We start from the raw sequence: 18,086 nt of genomic DNA on the forward strand, positions 1-18,086 counted from the left end.
GTAGTATAGCATATTATGGCATCCTTTGCTGCTTGAAGCTGAGGTGATCCGTCTGTGGTGGGTGGAGCAGGCTCGGGGAGTGATATATGAGTGTCTGTCTGAGAAGCACACATGACTCAGGTGCCCCTTGCCCCGCTGCACACAGCTCTAATTAATGGGCTGCGTCCGGGACACTGACACTGCTCCCCGCCCCTGTCTCCTCTCCTCCCTGCAGAAACCACTTCCTACACAGCTCACACTGCTGAAGAAGGCACTACAGGGCCAAGCTACTCCGTCTCTGCCTCGCACACGATCAGACACATTCCCGTGTCCCCACACGCAGACAGCGTGTCTGTATACCACTCCAAAACTTTTCTCAACAGATCGAGGCCAGGAAACATTCCGCAAGCAATGTCATGAAGGGATCAGCTTCAAGAGTATACAAGGTGACAGACCTATCCATATAGAAATGAATGAAATTGAAGCCCCTTCATCTCTCTACATTTCCAGCACCCTCGCTTAAAATAGTGCGGTTAACGAAGAGTTAACATGTGCAAGTTGTGCATCAACACCCCCTCTCCCACCCACTGTCGCTTGCTGCACCCCCCCCCCCCAACACACACCCGTTACCCCACCACACACACATACATACACTCACTGCTCTGTGTTTGATTTGTGCAGCTCACTTACCAGACAGCTCTGATCTGGGCCGTGGGGAATATAGACTGGCCGGCGCAGCTCACAGGCTGACTGTCGATCGGAGAGACAGGCAGGCAGGGTGCAGCGTGCTCTGCAAGGGGCACAGGGACATGAACCATTCTGACAGCGTGCCCAGAGCTGGCTGTACCAGTCCCGATGAGACAGGAGCCATGAGCAGGGGTTTTGGTTTTTGACTTCTGCCAGGACGCTTTGTGTCACTTTCCTTCTGGATCGGCTCCTTGGTGTTTTGGAAGAAGACTTCTTTTACCTTCTTTTCCTCCTTCTTTTTCCGACCGGACTTCAGTGGAGGGATTACCCCGCAGGATCAGAGAGAGGGGCTTTGTTACGACAAAGCCCAGACAGAGCACAGCAGCTTGCCTTTCTCGAAGTGCCATTGAGGAGAGACACACTTTCTGTAACTCAGGTGCTGCTCCTTCTCCCATCTCTCCCTCTTCCTCTACGTCTGCTTCTTTATTGAGGATGGTATGGTGCAAAGTGTGGGGCTATCAGCTAGCCAGGGCAGAGGGGAGGTTCTGACTGAGCAGACAGGTACTGACACACCGAGACAGTGGGAGAATGAGCCAGGCTACAGCAGGTGTAGAAAAATACAATACAAAGGCTTAGAAGCGCACTGTACTGTACTGTACATCCTATGACACCCCGAACTTCTCAGTAGGCTGTGTGGGGCTCTAAATGTGGAAGGAGGAATACCCTGTTGTAAGCTTGTTCTGGTTTCTAATCAGTTCATTGCACAACAGCACAGATGTGTCCCCTGCAGCCTCTCTGAGTCATGGCCTGACAGTTACATGTTTTTCACATTTTTACATTTTAATGAATGTATTTATTTTTAGCATTGAATGCAAAATAAGGATAAGTCCAAATTTTGATTTACTCAATCTGGTTTCAAAGGCAGTATCGGTTTTTGGAAAAGAGAGGCTTCAGAAATAAAAAAGCATAGTGCATTGGATGTCGAGAACAAAATGTATTTATCTAGTGTGATGTTCAGGTAAGCTTTTAACTGGGTCTTCTGCTTGTATAAATTCAAACAGCCCAACTGCTGAGAAGCCTATACATATTTCATATAAGATATTTTCAAAGACTCAACTGTATGCTATTTAAGTAGACTGGATCTGGAACACATACACTGCCTGTATTGCTATATTCATATGTTTAAAGACCCATTTCTCACAGATGCTGAGGTGAGTAATCAACTGTCTTTGTGTCTTTTTACTTTGCTTCCTGTTCTGTGTTGTTGATAATATTCAGACTCAATGCTGTGATAACATCCCTGGGGCTGCCGAGCCTACAAAGCTAATGATGACTTTTGTAACTGTAGAAAAGTAAAAGAAAGCAGGAGAGCAGTCATGTTTTGAATATGTGCCATCTGTGCTATGCTTTGTACTCTTAGGGAGAAAGAAAATACTATAGTTTTTATGACACTTTCTGAAGATACTGCTTGAATGAATTATACTGTATTTCATTAAAATGCAATAAAGTGAACTAGGAACAGGACATTTTGCCTGTCAGAGCTTGCCAACTTTCTGTAAGTCTAGTAATTCTAAAAATGTCAACCTAAGGTTAGAGAGACAACATCTTACCAGCATCTACAATCCAAGGATTAGTAATTGTTCCATAAAAATCCAGTTAAAATTGTATTCTAACATTGACAGAGAATTGACCTGCATTTCCATGCTTCCATGCACAGCTGTCATAAAAATCAGTTTGATTTGACCCGTGTCACTGTGCTTGTCCTTCCCAGGTGTCCCAGCAGGCTGCAGGAATGGCTGTATACGCTCACTGTTATCTGATCCTTGCTCTGCTGTGTGGTCCAGTGTGGCCAGTGGGGCCCCCTGCTCTGTTGTCTGAAAATGAGGTCCCACTACGCCCCTCTGTCTTGCTTTCCAGGGGAAAGCTAACCCCCATCCGTCTACCTAAGGACCAGCTACGGAGGTGAGAGGACATAGAGACACTGATAACATCAGCACTGTATTGCAAGGCAATAACTTAGGCATAGCGATCCCACCTATATCAGTAGACAAGTCATACAGACTTCACAAACGAGGAAAATCTGTTCATTTTGTAACTGAGAAGTTCCAAGCCATAACCATATCTATGGGGGAAGTAAGTGTCTATACACACAGGGCATACAGTATGTATGCAAGTTTGCAAAGGTGTCAAATTTATTTTCTTAGACTACAGAACACTTTTCTTATAATTGTCATAAAGCAGTGAACAAAGTGGCAACCCCAGTAGAAAAACCTATACATTCCTGGAAATTCTTGTGTTCCACATAAGACCACATGTATGTTTCATGAAATGAGCCTACAACTACCCTATATATTTATATAACATATAGACATCTGATATAGGCTTATATCCATGTATATTACTATACTATATACTGTATAGAAAGCAAAACAAAGATGTGATTGATAAATATAAGAATGAAGGCCCATACAGTCTAGGGTTGGGTGTTAAGAGCAGCAGTTCCAATGAATTATGAGTATGAAAATTAGTTAGTAATACTAGTTAAGATGGCATTCTTTTATAATTTCACATTCCACTCTGGTGTTAATTTATGACTTTATGTGCCCAAAAAACAATTTGATCACTGGACAAAAAGCTAAATACTCTAATATTCAGTCCCCCAAAAAGCAGACAAAAAGAAAAGGTTGTGCCAAGGAATCACAACAGACAGAGTGTCAAGCTGTCATGTACAGTTGCAAAATGCAGTCCTGTAGAGTCACTAAATACCACCCTTCTTTTGTCTGTTATCTGGTTATCTGGCAGGCTGTATTTCACACTGCAGAAAGGAAGCCCTGCATTTTCTGTGGCTGTGAGTCCGTGTGATGTGCCCATTGAGTGGAGTCTGACTGTCCGGATGCTACAGAGCAAGCCAGCCACACCCTTGCACTGTAAGTGTACACTGAACACCTGCACATAGCGTGTGTTGTGCTGTGCACTCTGGTTGACTTCAATGGTGTGTTCAGGGTTCTTACTTATGACAACATAGTATAAGACTCTACACGTAAGCCAGGTTATGCACAAACTGTATTAGGGTACTGAAGAATACAGATGTTCCATAATAGTTTGCTTTAAGTTGTTTTTTTTAATCAACGTATTATGGATCAAAGTACTGTACATTACACTTTTAGTAGTCCAGCTGGTAACATATCTGTTATCCTCTGTCTCCTCTGTCTCTTTTAATCTAAATTTAGTTAGACCATGTTCAGTGATAATTAAGAGCTTCTTCTCAATCTCATTTTATGCAAATTTAATGGAAAAATGCTAAAGAAGTAAATAACAGTAGATTAAACAGATTAATCGTAAAAACCATCAATGGGCCAGATGGAGAATGTTGTTCATTAAATATCTGAGGAGCATAACAGATCAAAATTCATTCGTGATGACAATTGTGTTAGATAAAACGACAAAGATGAATTCATCATTAACCTTCAGATGACATTAAATCTTGAATTAATGAAGTGTCCCCTATCAAACATGGTTTCTATTCAGGGTAATAATTTTGAATGCAATTAAATAATGATAAATAATCAGAAGTTTGGGTAAAACCATATCAAGTACAAATTCACCAAGTCGTTGCCATTCATTTTAAAATCGTAACTAGCTTTTATTTATAGATATAGACACAGATATTGATACATTCAAAAAAGGATCAAAGGAATTTCCTTTACTGAGCTGTAAACATTCCATCATTTAAAAATAGATTTTTAAATAGTGATAAATCATTCATAAGAGTACCATCACTTAATCCACCAAGGGGCAGTATTCCTGTGCCATTTCTGCGCACTTTAACAACATTAATAGCTACAGCCAGTATGCATGTGTTCCCACAAACATCATTGAGATCTTCTCCTCTATTAAGCATTCAATAAGCCATGTCGCCACTGGGATCTTCAAGATGTCTCCCAAGTATTGTTTTTTCTTACTGTCAAACTGCTCTGTGCTGTACTGCACTGCGAGTCTGACCTGCACTGCGAGTCTCTGTGTCAAGGTCAGAGAGCCACAGGGGAGCTGCCTGCTGATGCACATGACGCATTGTGGCGTGCTTTAGTAAAGAGAGGGAGTGAAAGACACACGCTAGATACACCATATAAAACAAGACTGACACATAGTTAGGGAACAGTCAAAACAGCACACAGTGCTCTTCTGTAGCATTGTATCCCTCACAAATCTTAATTCATCTTGTTGTCCCACATTTACAGTAGTTTGAAAAATGTTGAAAAACACAGAAAATGTTGTCTAACCTTTGGAGTTTTCCACTTCCATTGGCATTCACTTTTACATTTTATGTAAGCACATATCTGTGAAAGAAGATTTTTTTGTCAAGCAGATTGTATACTTCATTTCTCTGTTTAATTGGTAACACAGTAGTCTGTGGTGGAGGCTGAGGCTGGAAGAAATGTTAAATGTCCCAGAGCACTTGTTGCTGAGTGTGTGAACTGGCTCCAGCCCTGGTATGAGCATTGTTCTCCATGCAGGGGGTGAGAAGAAGAGCATGGCAGAGGTGTGGTGGAGAAGCTCCGGGGCCGAGAAGCTGCTGCACACATACAAAGGCAACGCCATGGACACCTACAGCATCCCACCCCACACTCAGGCCTCCTTCTACATTCTCAAGCTACGTTCGGTGGAGCAGGACACTAGGATCTCGGTGTACCTGCAGGATGGAGGGGGGTCTCTGGAGGCATTCCCCCAGCTGCCCCCAGACCCTCGTATTCGCATTGTGGGCTTGGGCATGACCAGCGTTACACTCTCCTGGAGCCCCAGCCCTTCAGCCCTGGGGCACGGGCAGCAGAGGTATCACTACTGTGTGCTGGCCAACCGCAGACACAACTACAAGAGCATGTGTGCAGTGCAGGAAGCGATGCGCAAGGAGAAAATGAAGATGGGGGGAAAACAGAAGGCAGCTCCGCGGCCATTTCTCAAACAGGAGTGGTGGAATTTCCCCAAGAGCGGCCAGCGGTCATCTTCGCCCCTGCAGAGCGAGTCCCTGGCTGTGCTGCATGTTTGCACTGGCACAGAGACTGTGTACACGGTGTCGGAGCTGTCCCCAGACACGCAGTACTACTTCGACGTGTTTGTGGTGGACCAGCTAAACGGCACCAGCGTGGCATACACAGGCACCTTTGCCCATACACACCAGGAGCCCCGGCCCCCCGTGCAGCCACTGGGCGAGGGCGAGCTTAGGTGGGTGACTGTCCGAGGTGGGGGAAGGCCGGGTGAGCACCTCAGCTTCCGTCCCCGGGGCTGGCAGCAGAGCGCCCTCCTCACCCTCCAGAAATGTGGCGCAGGGAAGGTGCGAGCCACCATCACCAGCAAAGCGGACCAGCTGGCGTCCCAGGAGTTGAGTGAAGAGGTGACTCAGATCTGGGTGCAAGGAAAGCCCACTTACGTGATACACCTGGAGACTGCGCCGCCGGGGGGACCAGCAGTATCAGGGCAATGGGGAACCGCCGTGAAAATCCAGGCCTCCTCTGCGTACCACCGCCAGGCTGCCCCCCTGCTCCCGGCTAGCCTGCAGATTAAGTCCTTCAACAAGCTGCGCAGCTGTCATTCGGTCACCCTGGCCTGGCTGGGGACAGAGGAGAGGAGCCTGTACTGCGTGTACCGCCACAAGCTGGAACAGGGCGAGGGGGGGGACACAGGGAGGTGCATTGGGCCAGAGTCTAGAAGTGACGTGGAAAAAGTGCTCTGTAAATATTTCCAGGAGCTCAATCCCCGTCGAGCCGTAACCACAGCCACCATTGGAGGTCTGGAGCCTGGCATGGCCTACTTGTTTGATGTCTATCTCATGAGACCCTGGGGGATTCCAGTCAAATACCTCAGCAAGGTGGTCCGCACCAGGAGAGAATGCTGAATACATTCAAAACTCACTTTCTGTAATTGACGGGACTCCACGTCAACAGCACCAATGAAGGCACTCCACAACACAACAGGCAGCTACCTTGGGGAAACACCATTAAACCCATTTGTGTCTCATATGATGTCTTATAAGCATTTCTTAGATCATTTGTATTAAATCTGCTTCACATGCTCCAAAAAAAATGGAAAACCCCATCAGCTGCCCCTTTCACAACTATTGTCTTTGTCTCCCAGTGTGAAGGCAGGGAAAAGATCACCTCAATATCTCTGTAGCACCTGAGATATTCTGCTATGCATTTTCCATAACGATCTAGCTGAGAATGTGCCTGGCAGAGCAGGAAGGGAGCTGGCATGAGAGTGGTCCAGCAGGAGGGCTGGAGATGACGGTAGACAGAATGAAGGTGTGACCTGCCTCAGCAGTGCTGGGACATTTGAACACTCACTATTGAAAGCCCAAGGAGATATCAGTGTTTAAATTATGGTCCATTTAAAGACACACCAGAATGCATTACTTAACACTTTTAATGCGCTGTCAATTAATATGTGGGTGGGGAACCTGTGAATCGGTATGTGTGTTATAAAATTGTCGCCCAAACAATTGAACATATTTCAGTTTCCTTGGAACGTCCTTGGAATTCAAGCAAGCACCAATGTTATAATTATAATTATAACAGACACACACAGTATGCATGTACTTTATAGTACAGGTATGTGAAGACCTAGGTTGATTGCATGCTCTGATTATTATAGCTCTTACAATAAACTGTAAAATGTATTTTTTTGCATATGACTAATTTTCAAATGCATTCAAATGCATTTGAGGACTTTTAAATGTACTTTGTGTGTAATTTAATTCTTTTCTGAATAAATTCATAGCAATAGGCTTTATTTTGTATGTGTTTAGCTGAAATAAAGTGCTTCCATCAAATGCTAATATGACTGTCTGGTCCTGTTTGATCCATTTTACTTGGACAAGAGATGAGATGACTTATTCACTTGGTCTTGATAATACACCAGTCCCGTTTTAGTTTTTAAAAGTACTGTGTGATATTATATTGACGACTATAGGTTAGGCCTGAATAATAAAACAAAGTATGGTTTTTGGTATACCATTGAAATCATGAAAACATTTGCAAAGCACATTTTACTGTCCTTGAGTGAAGTTTAAAATTGCTTTTAGCTATAAAGTCATGCTTTTAAAGTAGATGCAAAGGGATATTCAGATCAAAGTCAGTATTAGACATAGCATTTGCCCGTATTAAAAGTGTCCATCATAAAATAAAGCATAAAACAGCTGGAGTTTTTTAGTTCTAAATGCAGAAATAATAAAGAATTCAGTTTTTTGGGTGTAAATTGTAAAAAGTAAGTGGAGTTCATCAAACAGATACAAAAGCACCGAGTAATGAAGGAAGACTGGAAGACTAACGACACCTTTATCCAACTGATGAATAGTTTGCAGCTCTCCTGTGGGCTGGGTTCCACAAGTAGCTGTAACTAATTATGTGTTGATTTGGAGCAGTTAAATCCTGATGACATAAAGAGCACCCAGCATGGGCCCCCGCCTACAGACCTGCGCACCTCTGTAGAAATTGTATTTCCAATGAAAGGGTAAGGAGCTTTGATTCATGAAGTGCCTGCTGCAATGTGTCCATCTGTTGGTGTGCACACACTTCTGTGTCTGTTTCCTGTGGGTCCCTTTGTCTGTCTGGATTGCGACATCTTTTTTTTCCAAACCAAAAACACCTGCCGATGCTTTCAATCCATTCAGCATCACTGGAGCCCTTGAGTTCATCCAGGTGGACCGTGTGCCATTCATCCAATAGCGGCATTTTCCAGAGTTACTGACCCTTGTTGGATTTCAGAAACAAGTCTGCATCAAGACACAGGACAGCAACAGAGTGAGAGCAACAAGAGGAGTTCAAAACGGCATTTTCAATAAAATAAATCAGTAGTTTAAAAAATTGGAAAAAATATTGAATCCAAGGAGGCAAGTGACTGCTTAAGAAAGACAGAAAGAGTGGCAAACCTAAAGGCAGGGAGAAACGGATTCTGGAAATCTAAATTCCGGGAACTGTGTGGAGAGTAAGAGGTGGAGACCTGGAGAAAAACAAAATAAAGACAATGGGAAAGCTAGTCGAGGTTTGTAGTAGGAGATATAGAATCTAGGAATCAAATTAAGGAGAGAGTGAAAACTTGTATTCGGCACACACTTCACAATATGTATTGTGGCTCCAGGAGGCAGGGACAGAGATGGACAGGAGAGTTTAATTTTACTGTCTCACATTTTTCCTTTCTGTTACCATTACTTTGTGTTGTACTGTGTCCTGTTTGTTCCTGTCCTGTCTGTGACTCAGCCTTCCAGAAACTCTGGACTGTCTGCTCTCCGATATTCACTCCTGCTCCTGGAGGGACCTTCATCAAGTGTCTTCCGGTTTTCCTCCCACCCTGGACTTTTAATGCCTTGATTTAAATCACGTGTGCACTTAAGGGTCTTTATTTATACCACAGCTTCCTACGTCACCTGTAAAACCTGATGGACTGCAGACCTCCGGGAAAAGAAGTGAATACCACTGCTCTAGCACTTTCCTAGGAGTGCTGCCATCTGTGTTCTCCTGCAATAAACTGGATGTTGCTCCTCCTTGTGAGCAGAAGGACTCACAGCTTATTTCATTCATCCATCCAGTTTCTAACCAGTTTGTCCAATACAGGGTTGTGGGGGAGCTGGAGCCTATGCTGGTAAGGGGTACACCCTGGGTGGGACGTCAGTCCATCAGTAGGCACACACAGACATACACACTCTAAAGTCAACTTCCCAGAACCACAGCACCCAGAGGTAACCCACACAAACACAGGGTAAATTGCTGTGAATCCTTTCAATCTGGTGTTATATATTATTAATACACAGAAATATGATAACATTTCTAATATGACAAACTGCGAATAGAATACTTAAAAATTAATTATATGTGAATATAGGAACTATTTAACAAAGGCCTAATGCACAATTTATAGATTTGTTTCAATTTAGTCGCAACTTTAAAACCTCCTCTGTTTCAATGCGTCGCAAAATTATATGGCAAAACTGTAGACTCGTTTTCAGGTTTCACCACCTACCAATAGTTACGTATGATGAAATACATATAAGGTATATAGATTTTTTTCTTATGAACTTTTTTTTTTTAAATTGAACACTGTAATAATCAAATTCAGTCTCTTGATTTAGTTCTTAATGGAAGCATCTTGGACAGCAATTACTGATGTGCATATTTTTTGCCTCTACTAGCTTTGCATATTGGGTTGGTTCAAATTCTGTCCCCTCCTCCTGTCACAATGGTCCCAGCTCTAACACATTTGTTGGGGAGCATTGATGGACAGCAATCTCCAAGTCTAAACATACGTTTTCTGTAGGATATAAGTCAAAACCTTAGCTGGGCTACTCCAGAATATAAATTTCACCTTGTCAAATTATTCCAGTGTAATTCTGGCAATGACTTTGGACTAGTGAACAACAGCCCTTGGCTGACTAAAGCAAGTTTTTAACCTCGTATTTGTTTGTCACCTGAGCTTTGTATCATCTGTCAAGACTGTCACTTAGTCTTGACAAGCCGCCCAGCCCCTGCTGATGGGAAACTGGCACCCCGTGCTTGACACTGGACATGGTGCTGACTGGGTGATGTGATGGACTGAGCTTATGCACATGCAAAGCTTTGCTCTTAAACCAGAAAGTTCACTTTTTGTCAGACGGGACTACAAAATCGTCTCCCACTTGTCTGCTTTATTATTTACATGCTTATACAGTGATTCAATTTTGAATAGGGACCACGGTACAGGGATGATCCCGATCTCAGCCACAGTACTTTGCCAGGCTTGTTGGCTCCACAGGGGCAATCCTACTACAGTAATCCAGCTGCTCACTTTGGAAGAGTAGCTTGAACTGGGTATTATCTGGGCAGTATAATATTCCTTTTAAGAATGATCAGCAACTGTGAAATGCTGAACTTTGCCAGAGCTGTGCTTTTCTACCACTTTAACCCTGACTTCTTGGCATGTTGTAAATCTGTTGTAAGCTATGGCTTCAAATTCAAAACGTACTGTATCTGGGGGAACTTTCATTTCAAGAAGAACCACCTTTATTACATACCGAAACAATTACACTGTTAAATTTTAAATGAAGCTGATCTGATCTTGGCTAGCAAAGGGTTGAGTAATTGTGCGATTGAAATTCTTGTAATTTTATTTAAATGTAATGAACTGTACCATATCGGTGGCAGAAATACAGTATTTTTCTCTGGCTCTAGTACAAGCCGGACCATGTAAAGGTTTATTCCATGGTGAAAAGAGAAGAAAAACACAAAGTTTCGTCTGCGGCGCCTTCTTCGGGTTACTTGAACTACATGTATAAATGGTCTCAGACTAAAGATAAGAGATGCCCATACGATAGTTGTTCGGCTCAAAAAAGTCTCCCGAGACTGTCTAAAGGATCCTCTGGAAACTAAAATACTACATCGCCTAAAGACTACTAATGGGTAGACAGCAGTTTATCTGCTTTGATAAAGTTGAATCTGTCCTGTAGTTTTCATGAATGTTCAATTACTTCAAAACAAAAACATTATAGGATTCGATTCTGGCTTGATTTAGGTTTTAGATTCTGGTTTGATTTAGGAAAATGTCCAGTAACCTAATGAGGAATAACTTATTAATCGGCGAGTCTGTACCTAGATGCACAAGCTTTTTTTCCGTTTAATCTTCAGCGTGGACGCGCTTGTCAGGACGTGCGCGCTCACACACGGTCTTACGTAGTTACGTCCCGCGCCAAATTTCGGAGCTGGAACGGCGGATAGAAGTGGAAGGTTTAGGACTGGATATAAATTGGTAATATAGGTTGTTTTAATTCGATTTGATTGATTCTTTGACGTTTTATAGCATAGTAAATCTGGTAAACCGCTGGCGGTCAGGTGAAAGAGCCGGGAGGCCGTCTATACGATACTTAGTTGTTAGGCCAAATCAATTTAAACAAATTTCTGCGTCCGCTGCTGGTGCACCAACTTTCGCAATGTTTGGAATCAGTGTTGTATTGCTCTAGGATGTAGACTCAAAGTCTGTTTATTGTCGATGTTTCATTTGTATTACGAAACATCAGTATTGTGTAATTATGCAACTGCTGTCGGTATTCATGTTATATAATACGTAGTCGTCTTTCTTTTCCTGAAAGCTGTTTCTTAGCAAAAACAGTCTGTTCAAATGGAGTAGTAGCGTCGGGGCAGTCCTGCAGGACGTGCTTGGCCGCCTGCTTTTCGCACCGTTTAATTAAGTGCATCGTGTGGACTCCCTAAGGTTGAATCCTCGACCTGCGCCAGGGCAGGGGGTGATTCCTCGGTGCTCTGGTCAGGTGCTTTCGGAGCTGCTGGCGCACGTGTCCGTGGCTCCGCTGCTGGGCGTGTTCGTGTTCGTGTTGTTCGCCTCGCCTCGCCTCGCGTGTCGTGGTTTGTTTGCGACTGGTGCTCGTGCGCTTCAGCCGCCTGCTTAGCCGATAGCAGCTTGTGCCCGCGCGCAGGTTCACTCCCTTTTTTCTCCCCCCGTCAGCGGTGCAGGATCCCGGTCAGCCGCCGACAGCCGAGCGCGATGGGCTTGATCGACCTTTGCCAGGAGCTCTTCGGCTCTCCGGACCTGTATCAGGTTCTGAGGGTGAGCAGGGGGGCGTCAGGCCCGGCAGTCCGCCGCGGGTATTACAAGGTGTCGATGGAGGTCCACCCGGATAGAGCCCCCAGTGACCCGCGGGCCACCGAGAAGTTCCAGGTAAAAGAAGGAATACGACCAGAATAACATCCCCCCGCTGCGCTGCGGCGGTTTGTTTCTGTTGGTTTTATTTCCTTCCAGCATGGGGGGTATGTCCAGCTATCCACACCTCCGGAAAACGCCACCAAGTCTTGTATGTCTGCAGTCCATCAGACTTTACAGAAATGCCATACCCTGCTTTGCTTGCTTTTTTTTACGGCAGACATAATAAAAATAATAATAATTGCTTACATTTATATAGCACTTTTCTGGACACTCCACTCAAAGCGCTTTACAGGCAATGGGGACTCCCCTCCACCACCACCAATGTGCAGCCCCACCTGGATGATGCGACGGCAGCCATAGTGCGCCAGAGCGCTCACCACACATCAGATATCAGTGGGGAGGAGAGCAGAGTAATTAAGCCAATTTATAGAGAGGGATTGTTAGGAGGCCATGATTGATAAAGGCCGATGGGAAATTTGGCCAGGACGCCCGGGTTACACCCCTACTCTTTTCGAGAAACAACCTGGGATTTTTAATGACCACAGAGAGCCAGGATCTCGGTTTTACGTCTCATCTGAAGAACAGCGCCTGTTTACAGTATAGTGTCCCCGTCACTACAGTGGGGCATTAGGACCCACATGAGCCGCAGGGTTAGTGCCCCCTGCTGGCCCCACTAACACCTCTTCCAGCAGCAATCTTAGTTTTTCCCAGGAGGTCTCCCATCCAGGTACTGTCCAGGCTCACACCTGCTTAGCTTCAGTGGGCTCCCAGTTGTGAGTTGCAGGGTGATATGGCTGCTGGCATATCATGCAGCCAGAAACAGGCAAACTGGATATTACGTGAACTCATGTGACCCAGACATGTAATTTACATGTGGCGTGGTACAGTAGACCCTTCTCCAATGCATACTTGGATTGGACACGAAAAATATCAATCAGAACAAATCTGTCAAATAAAAATAAAAAGGACTACCCACCATCTTCACTCTTACTATTATTAATGTGGTCAGCTCCTCCGCATCGCCACACAGGGCCCTCTCTCTGTCGCTGTGGGAGGTGGGAGGTGTGCGACTTGCCACGAGGCGTTCAGTTCAGATGATTGCCGTTTTGCCTCTTTTTGCACTTCTGTTTTGATCAGTACCCTCACCGAGCAGAATGAGATTCACAGCTCAACGCAGCTGCAAGTGAAATTGGCAGAGAAGGTAAAGATTCTGGACATTCTGGACTATGAGACTGCTCCGTTTTCACCATTCAGAGACCAGTGCTTCCAAATTTGACATGTACATATGGTGACTAAAAAATGTTCTGTAATAGATTTATGATAAAGTATAGACGGGGTCATTCATTAGCGTGCAGTGTAGGTATTAATGGGTGGTCCCCTTCACGCATCCCTGTTCATTTTGTAAGGTGTGAAGTTGCCAAATGACTGCTTTGGAGGAATGTAACGCACAGGCTGGACAAGGGGTTACTGTAGCTGAACCTGTTCAGAGCTGTACTGTGCAGTATGAGCCAGTGTGACGGTGTGCTGCTGTGCTGCAGACTCTGGGGAAGGTGTACGCCGTGCTGAGTGATGCGGAGCAGAGGGCCGTGTACGACGAGCAGGGCATCGTGGACGAGGAGGCCGACAGCCTGCAGCGGGACCGCTGCTGGGAAGAGTACTGGAGGCTGCTCTTCCCCAAGGTAACTCCGTCAGGGCGCCTCGGCTGCAGTGTGGAGTCCCAGTGGACTGATAGTTTCGTGTGGAACATGATTTGCTGATCATCACTGATGCTTCCTTCCGTTGGTTTGGCTCCTGGAGTCAATTTGTAAACCTTCAGGTTTTTCACCCCTCTTAGACGAGGTGTAACCACTGGCTTTTTTACTGTTTAGTTTTGATGTTGTGTCGTGATTAAATTATGGACTGCCGAGTTGCAGGTTATCCTGTTTGTTAAAGTTTCTCGAGCTGAGGTCAGATGAGACTGTGGTGTTTGCAGGATTCTGGCACAGACAGACAATCCCTAGTGTGTTGAATGGGATCTCTCAGGATCATCAATGGAAATGCTTTACTTGAGCATTCACTTGACAGCATTACTGCTTTTAAGATTTTTAGATTTTTTATTGTCTTAACAGTTGGTATATTGCCAGTTTATCATTCATGCCTGTTTGATATTTTGCAAAGGGATCTAAAACTTTTTTCAAAAAACAGACATTAGACACTCCCTGTGACAGATGACTATGGCTGTCTCACTAACATTAGTCCTACTCTATTACTCAAATACATTGGCATGTTTAGCAGTGATGAAAAGCATCGTGTTTCTTGCTTATCGACGAGTGATGCACACTGCAGGGTGTGTTTGGATGAACTGCTTCAGGAGAGGCCTATATTACACTACTGCCACATGTTCAGAATAAGGAGCGTGTTCAGATTATTTGTAACCATTGTTATGTTCACTGTTTCTTTGTTAGGGATTGTTGTGGGAGTTTCTGATTAGATCTCTCCATGCAGTTGCTAGCTTTGTTGTTGAAATTTCCTTTTTTAAACACTGGTGTATTTTAATTCTATTACTTTTGCTTTTATCTTGCCACTACATTTTTAACATTTAAAACTTAACCCCTCTTTTCCTCTTTGATGCCTAGCTGACAGTAGAGGACATTGTTAAATTTGAGAACAAATACAAGGGCTCACAGGAGGAGAAGAACGATGTGCATCAGCTCTACCTGAAGTTCAAGGGCAACATGGACAAGATCATGATGTCGATACTTTGTGGCACCTATGAAGACGAGCCTCGCATACGTGACCTGATCCAGGAAGGTATAGATGCTGAGGACCTGCCTGCCTATGAAACCTTCACCCACGAGCCTGAAAAAAAGAAGGTGGCACGCAAACGAAAGGTATGTTTTTCTTCTCTTCTCCGCATGGAATAAATCTTTACTCCTTCCTTTTCAGCCCACACATGCGAACACAGCTCCCTACTTGAACTAAATGTTTTTGTAGTGTCTTCCACCAGGAACTTACTGTGTTAAGTTTCTGTGTTTATTCTATGATTAACCCCCCTTTTAAATGCTGTATTGCAATCTAGTCAAAATGCAATAACGTATTTCTCACTGGGTATAGGTTGACATTATTTACTGTAATTATTTTTAAAATCTTAATTGTAAATATTGTAAACAACATGCAGTGAATTTCTGCACTGTTGAAAAGAATATTGTAGGGTTAATATCAGTAATCTGTCACCTGAAAACGTTTTAAAGGATGGAGAAGGCACAACTGTGACATTAAGTGAAAAGCATCTCACTGTGTTTTGTAGTGAGTAGAGTTTAATGTTTTAACTGAAAAACAGTTGGCTAAATTTAAATTTTAAAGGGACTTTGATGTTTGAACCAGAAGGACACAAGTGGAAACTGTGAAAATGTATTTAAACCAGAGAACATGAGATACTTTTTTATTCAGATAAGATCTATTTATTAGCCCTATACAACTTCTTGTATTAGGAATTAAGTCTTTTCACATACCCCAGCTTGCTCTCCATGAGACGCAGACACACAGACAGGGAGAGAAGCTTGGCGTCAGAGTGCAGGGCCAGCCATTGTACAGCACCCCTGGAGCAGTTGGGGTTAAGGGCCTTGCTCGGGGGCCCAACAGAGTAGGATTCCTCTGCCGGCTGCGGGATTTGAACCGGCAACCTTCCTTAGCCACATTACAACTGCCCCGCCCCCAAAGGGTTGTGGCCATATGGAACAAGTCACCCAGGCAGTACCTGAGTATTTGTTAAGGCCAATACCCTTGACTGCTTTCAAGAACTAGCTGGATGAGATCCTAGTTTCAATCAACTGCTAACTACCAAACAAGCTAGATGGGTCGAATGGCCTCCTCTCATTTGTTCTTATCATGGTGACCAAAATGGCCCACAGTATATTAAAGATATTACTAATACACTGTAGTTAAAAGCTCCTAGACTGATTTTGTCTATGACAATTGTTCCTAATATTGTTTGACTTTTTATTGTTTTTTCACATTGGTGAAAATGCCAACATGAACATCTAAATGATTTTCATTTGTACCTTCTTCAAGCTCAGTTTCTGTTGGTCATTTCTGTTACCAGTGTAGTGAACCCGTGCAGAACAGAAACCTTCCATTCAGATTCTCATGTCCCAAAATTGAGACCTACATTTGATGATTAGAAATTGATATTGTTTTTGAATACATGCACACTTATGCATGTTGTTTTGAAGTTAGTTTTGTAAACTTGAACTTTTATCAACAGGCTGAGAGAGAGAAAAAGGAAGCAGAAAAATTAATAAAGGAACGGAAACAGAATGAAGAAGCAGAACAATTAATGAAGGAACAGAAACAGAATGAAGAAAAGGATCAAGATCTGGTGGCAGCATTGCAGGTAAGATGTTGACGTGTCTGCTCAGGGTGTCACACAGGCTGTGCACTCTGTATAACTCTCCATGTTCAGCCATGAGGATTTTCAAGTGCCACATTTTGCTGTAGTAGTCTTGAATTGCTTTAAAACAAGACAGCAAGGCTTTTGTACCATGTCTCAGCAGAGGTGCACTGATCAGTTTGGTATGTTGTGCCTTTAACTTAAAGACAGGCATAGTTGGTGCTTCTCATGTTAAGCTTCCCAACAAAGCAGATTTAAGTTGTTGCAATTATGACAGATTGAACTTCAGCCTCGGTGAAGTTATTGGAGATAAGTAGAAGCCAACCAACGACATTTTTCCGATGTAAACGATCGGACAGTTGAAATTATCATGGGACAAGGTTAGATGAAAGTGTGAAATGTACTGTTCAATACTTAACTATTTTAAAGCGCAGCTTTAGTAATGTTTTCCCATCCCATTTTTTCCCCAGACAAGGCAGAAGTCACGGGAACAGGAATTTAACTCCCTTTTGTCAGACCTGGAAAATAAGTACTGTAAGAAAGGAGCCAAAGGAGGGAAGGGAAAGAGACCGAAAAAGTAACAACTCTAGAGGCAGTGTTGTAAATAATTTAGGGCTTGCATTAAGAGGCACTTGTCACCCTACAACCACACACTAGTCACTAAAAGCTCAGGATTGAAAGATTTAACAATGTTAAATGCTGCTGAGAGCACATTATTTTCTCCATAAATGTGTCTACCTAGAACACAACTATTTTTCTTTTTAACTGTTTAAATGTCCAAATGAGGGTTTTTTTTTTTGCTTTTCTCATCTCGGTCCCTAAGCTGGGCTCTTGTTCTAGTGCTAGTGTAAAAGTTCTTGAAAGTACATCAAAGAACTTAGTGTTTGATCTAGACAGTTTGATCAAAGTTCTAGGGTGTATAGGTGTATAGTTAAAAATGTTTGTTGTGAAATTGCTGTTATCTTACTAGAATCACAACAGTTATTAAAGATAGGTGTTTTGCAATTGTGTATTCAAGGTTTTGTGTTCATAAAGCAAGTTAAATTGTTTATATTATGTTTTAGGAGAGTTTTTCTAAATCTATATTGGATGGAAATTTTGATCTGCTCACCAACTACAAACCCAGAATTTGACAAAGGGCCTCTGTCAAAGACGAAGCCATTTTGTTTGAATATTGGCTTTCTAATTTAAGATTTGGTGGGTGAGAGTTTATGTCGTCTAGGCCCTTTTTTCTGACAGGTTGTTTGTTGCTTTTAATATAGCAATTTATTTGACCTGCTGTTGTATTTGTATTCAAATTAAAAATTTCATTTCACATCTTTGTCAGTGCATTACTATGAAGTGGAAATTATAGACCGGACAAAGTTCACTTCCA

General features: G+C 43.3%; 2 protein-coding genes across 4 annotated transcripts; both read left to right on the plus strand.

Annotated features, from left to right (window-relative positions):
• The first annotated feature begins 651 nt into the window (after positions 1 to 651).
• Positions 652 to 7,477, plus strand: ndnfl (neuron-derived neurotrophic factor, like). 2 transcript variants are annotated; one of them, XM_015346563.2, is made up of 4 exons: positions 652 to 1,102; positions 2,438 to 2,628; positions 3,469 to 3,593; positions 5,181 to 7,477. In XM_015346563.2, exons 2-4 carry the CDS (start codon positions 2,459 to 2,461, stop codon positions 6,554 to 6,556), a joined length of 1,671 nt encoding a protein of 556 aa, XP_015202049.1. In that variant the 5' UTR covers positions 652 to 1,102; positions 2,438 to 2,458; the 3' UTR covers positions 6,557 to 7,477. The 2 variants fall into 2 exon arrangements, with proteins under 2 accessions (XP_015202049.1, XP_006630597.2); XM_006630534.3 differs by lacking the exon at positions 652 to 1,102 and adding an exon at positions 1,686 to 1,877.
• Positions 7,478 to 11,344: 3,867 nt separating this feature from the next.
• Positions 11,345 to 18,026, plus strand: dnajc9 (DnaJ (Hsp40) homolog, subfamily C, member 9). 2 transcript variants are annotated; one of them, XM_015346848.2, is made up of 6 exons: positions 11,345 to 11,433; positions 12,145 to 12,357; positions 13,881 to 14,021; positions 14,958 to 15,212; positions 16,586 to 16,714; positions 17,182 to 18,026. In XM_015346848.2, the coding sequence occupies exons 2-6, from the start codon at positions 12,184 to 12,186 to the stop codon at positions 17,290 to 17,292; spliced, it is 810 nt and encodes a 269-aa protein (XP_015202334.2). In that variant the 5' UTR covers positions 11,345 to 11,433; positions 12,145 to 12,183; the 3' UTR covers positions 17,293 to 18,026. The 2 variants fall into 2 exon arrangements, with proteins under 2 accessions (XP_015202334.2, XP_069045120.1); XM_069189019.1 differs by having other exon boundaries at positions 17,187 to 18,026.
• The last annotated feature ends 60 nt before the right edge of the window (positions 18,027 to 18,086 follow it).

Source organism: Lepisosteus oculatus, chromosome 4 (assembly GCF_040954835.1).
Source record: "Lepisosteus oculatus isolate fLepOcu1 chromosome 4, fLepOcu1.hap2, whole genome shotgun sequence".
NCBI lineage: Eukaryota > Metazoa > Chordata > Actinopteri > Semionotiformes > Lepisosteidae > Lepisosteus > Lepisosteus oculatus.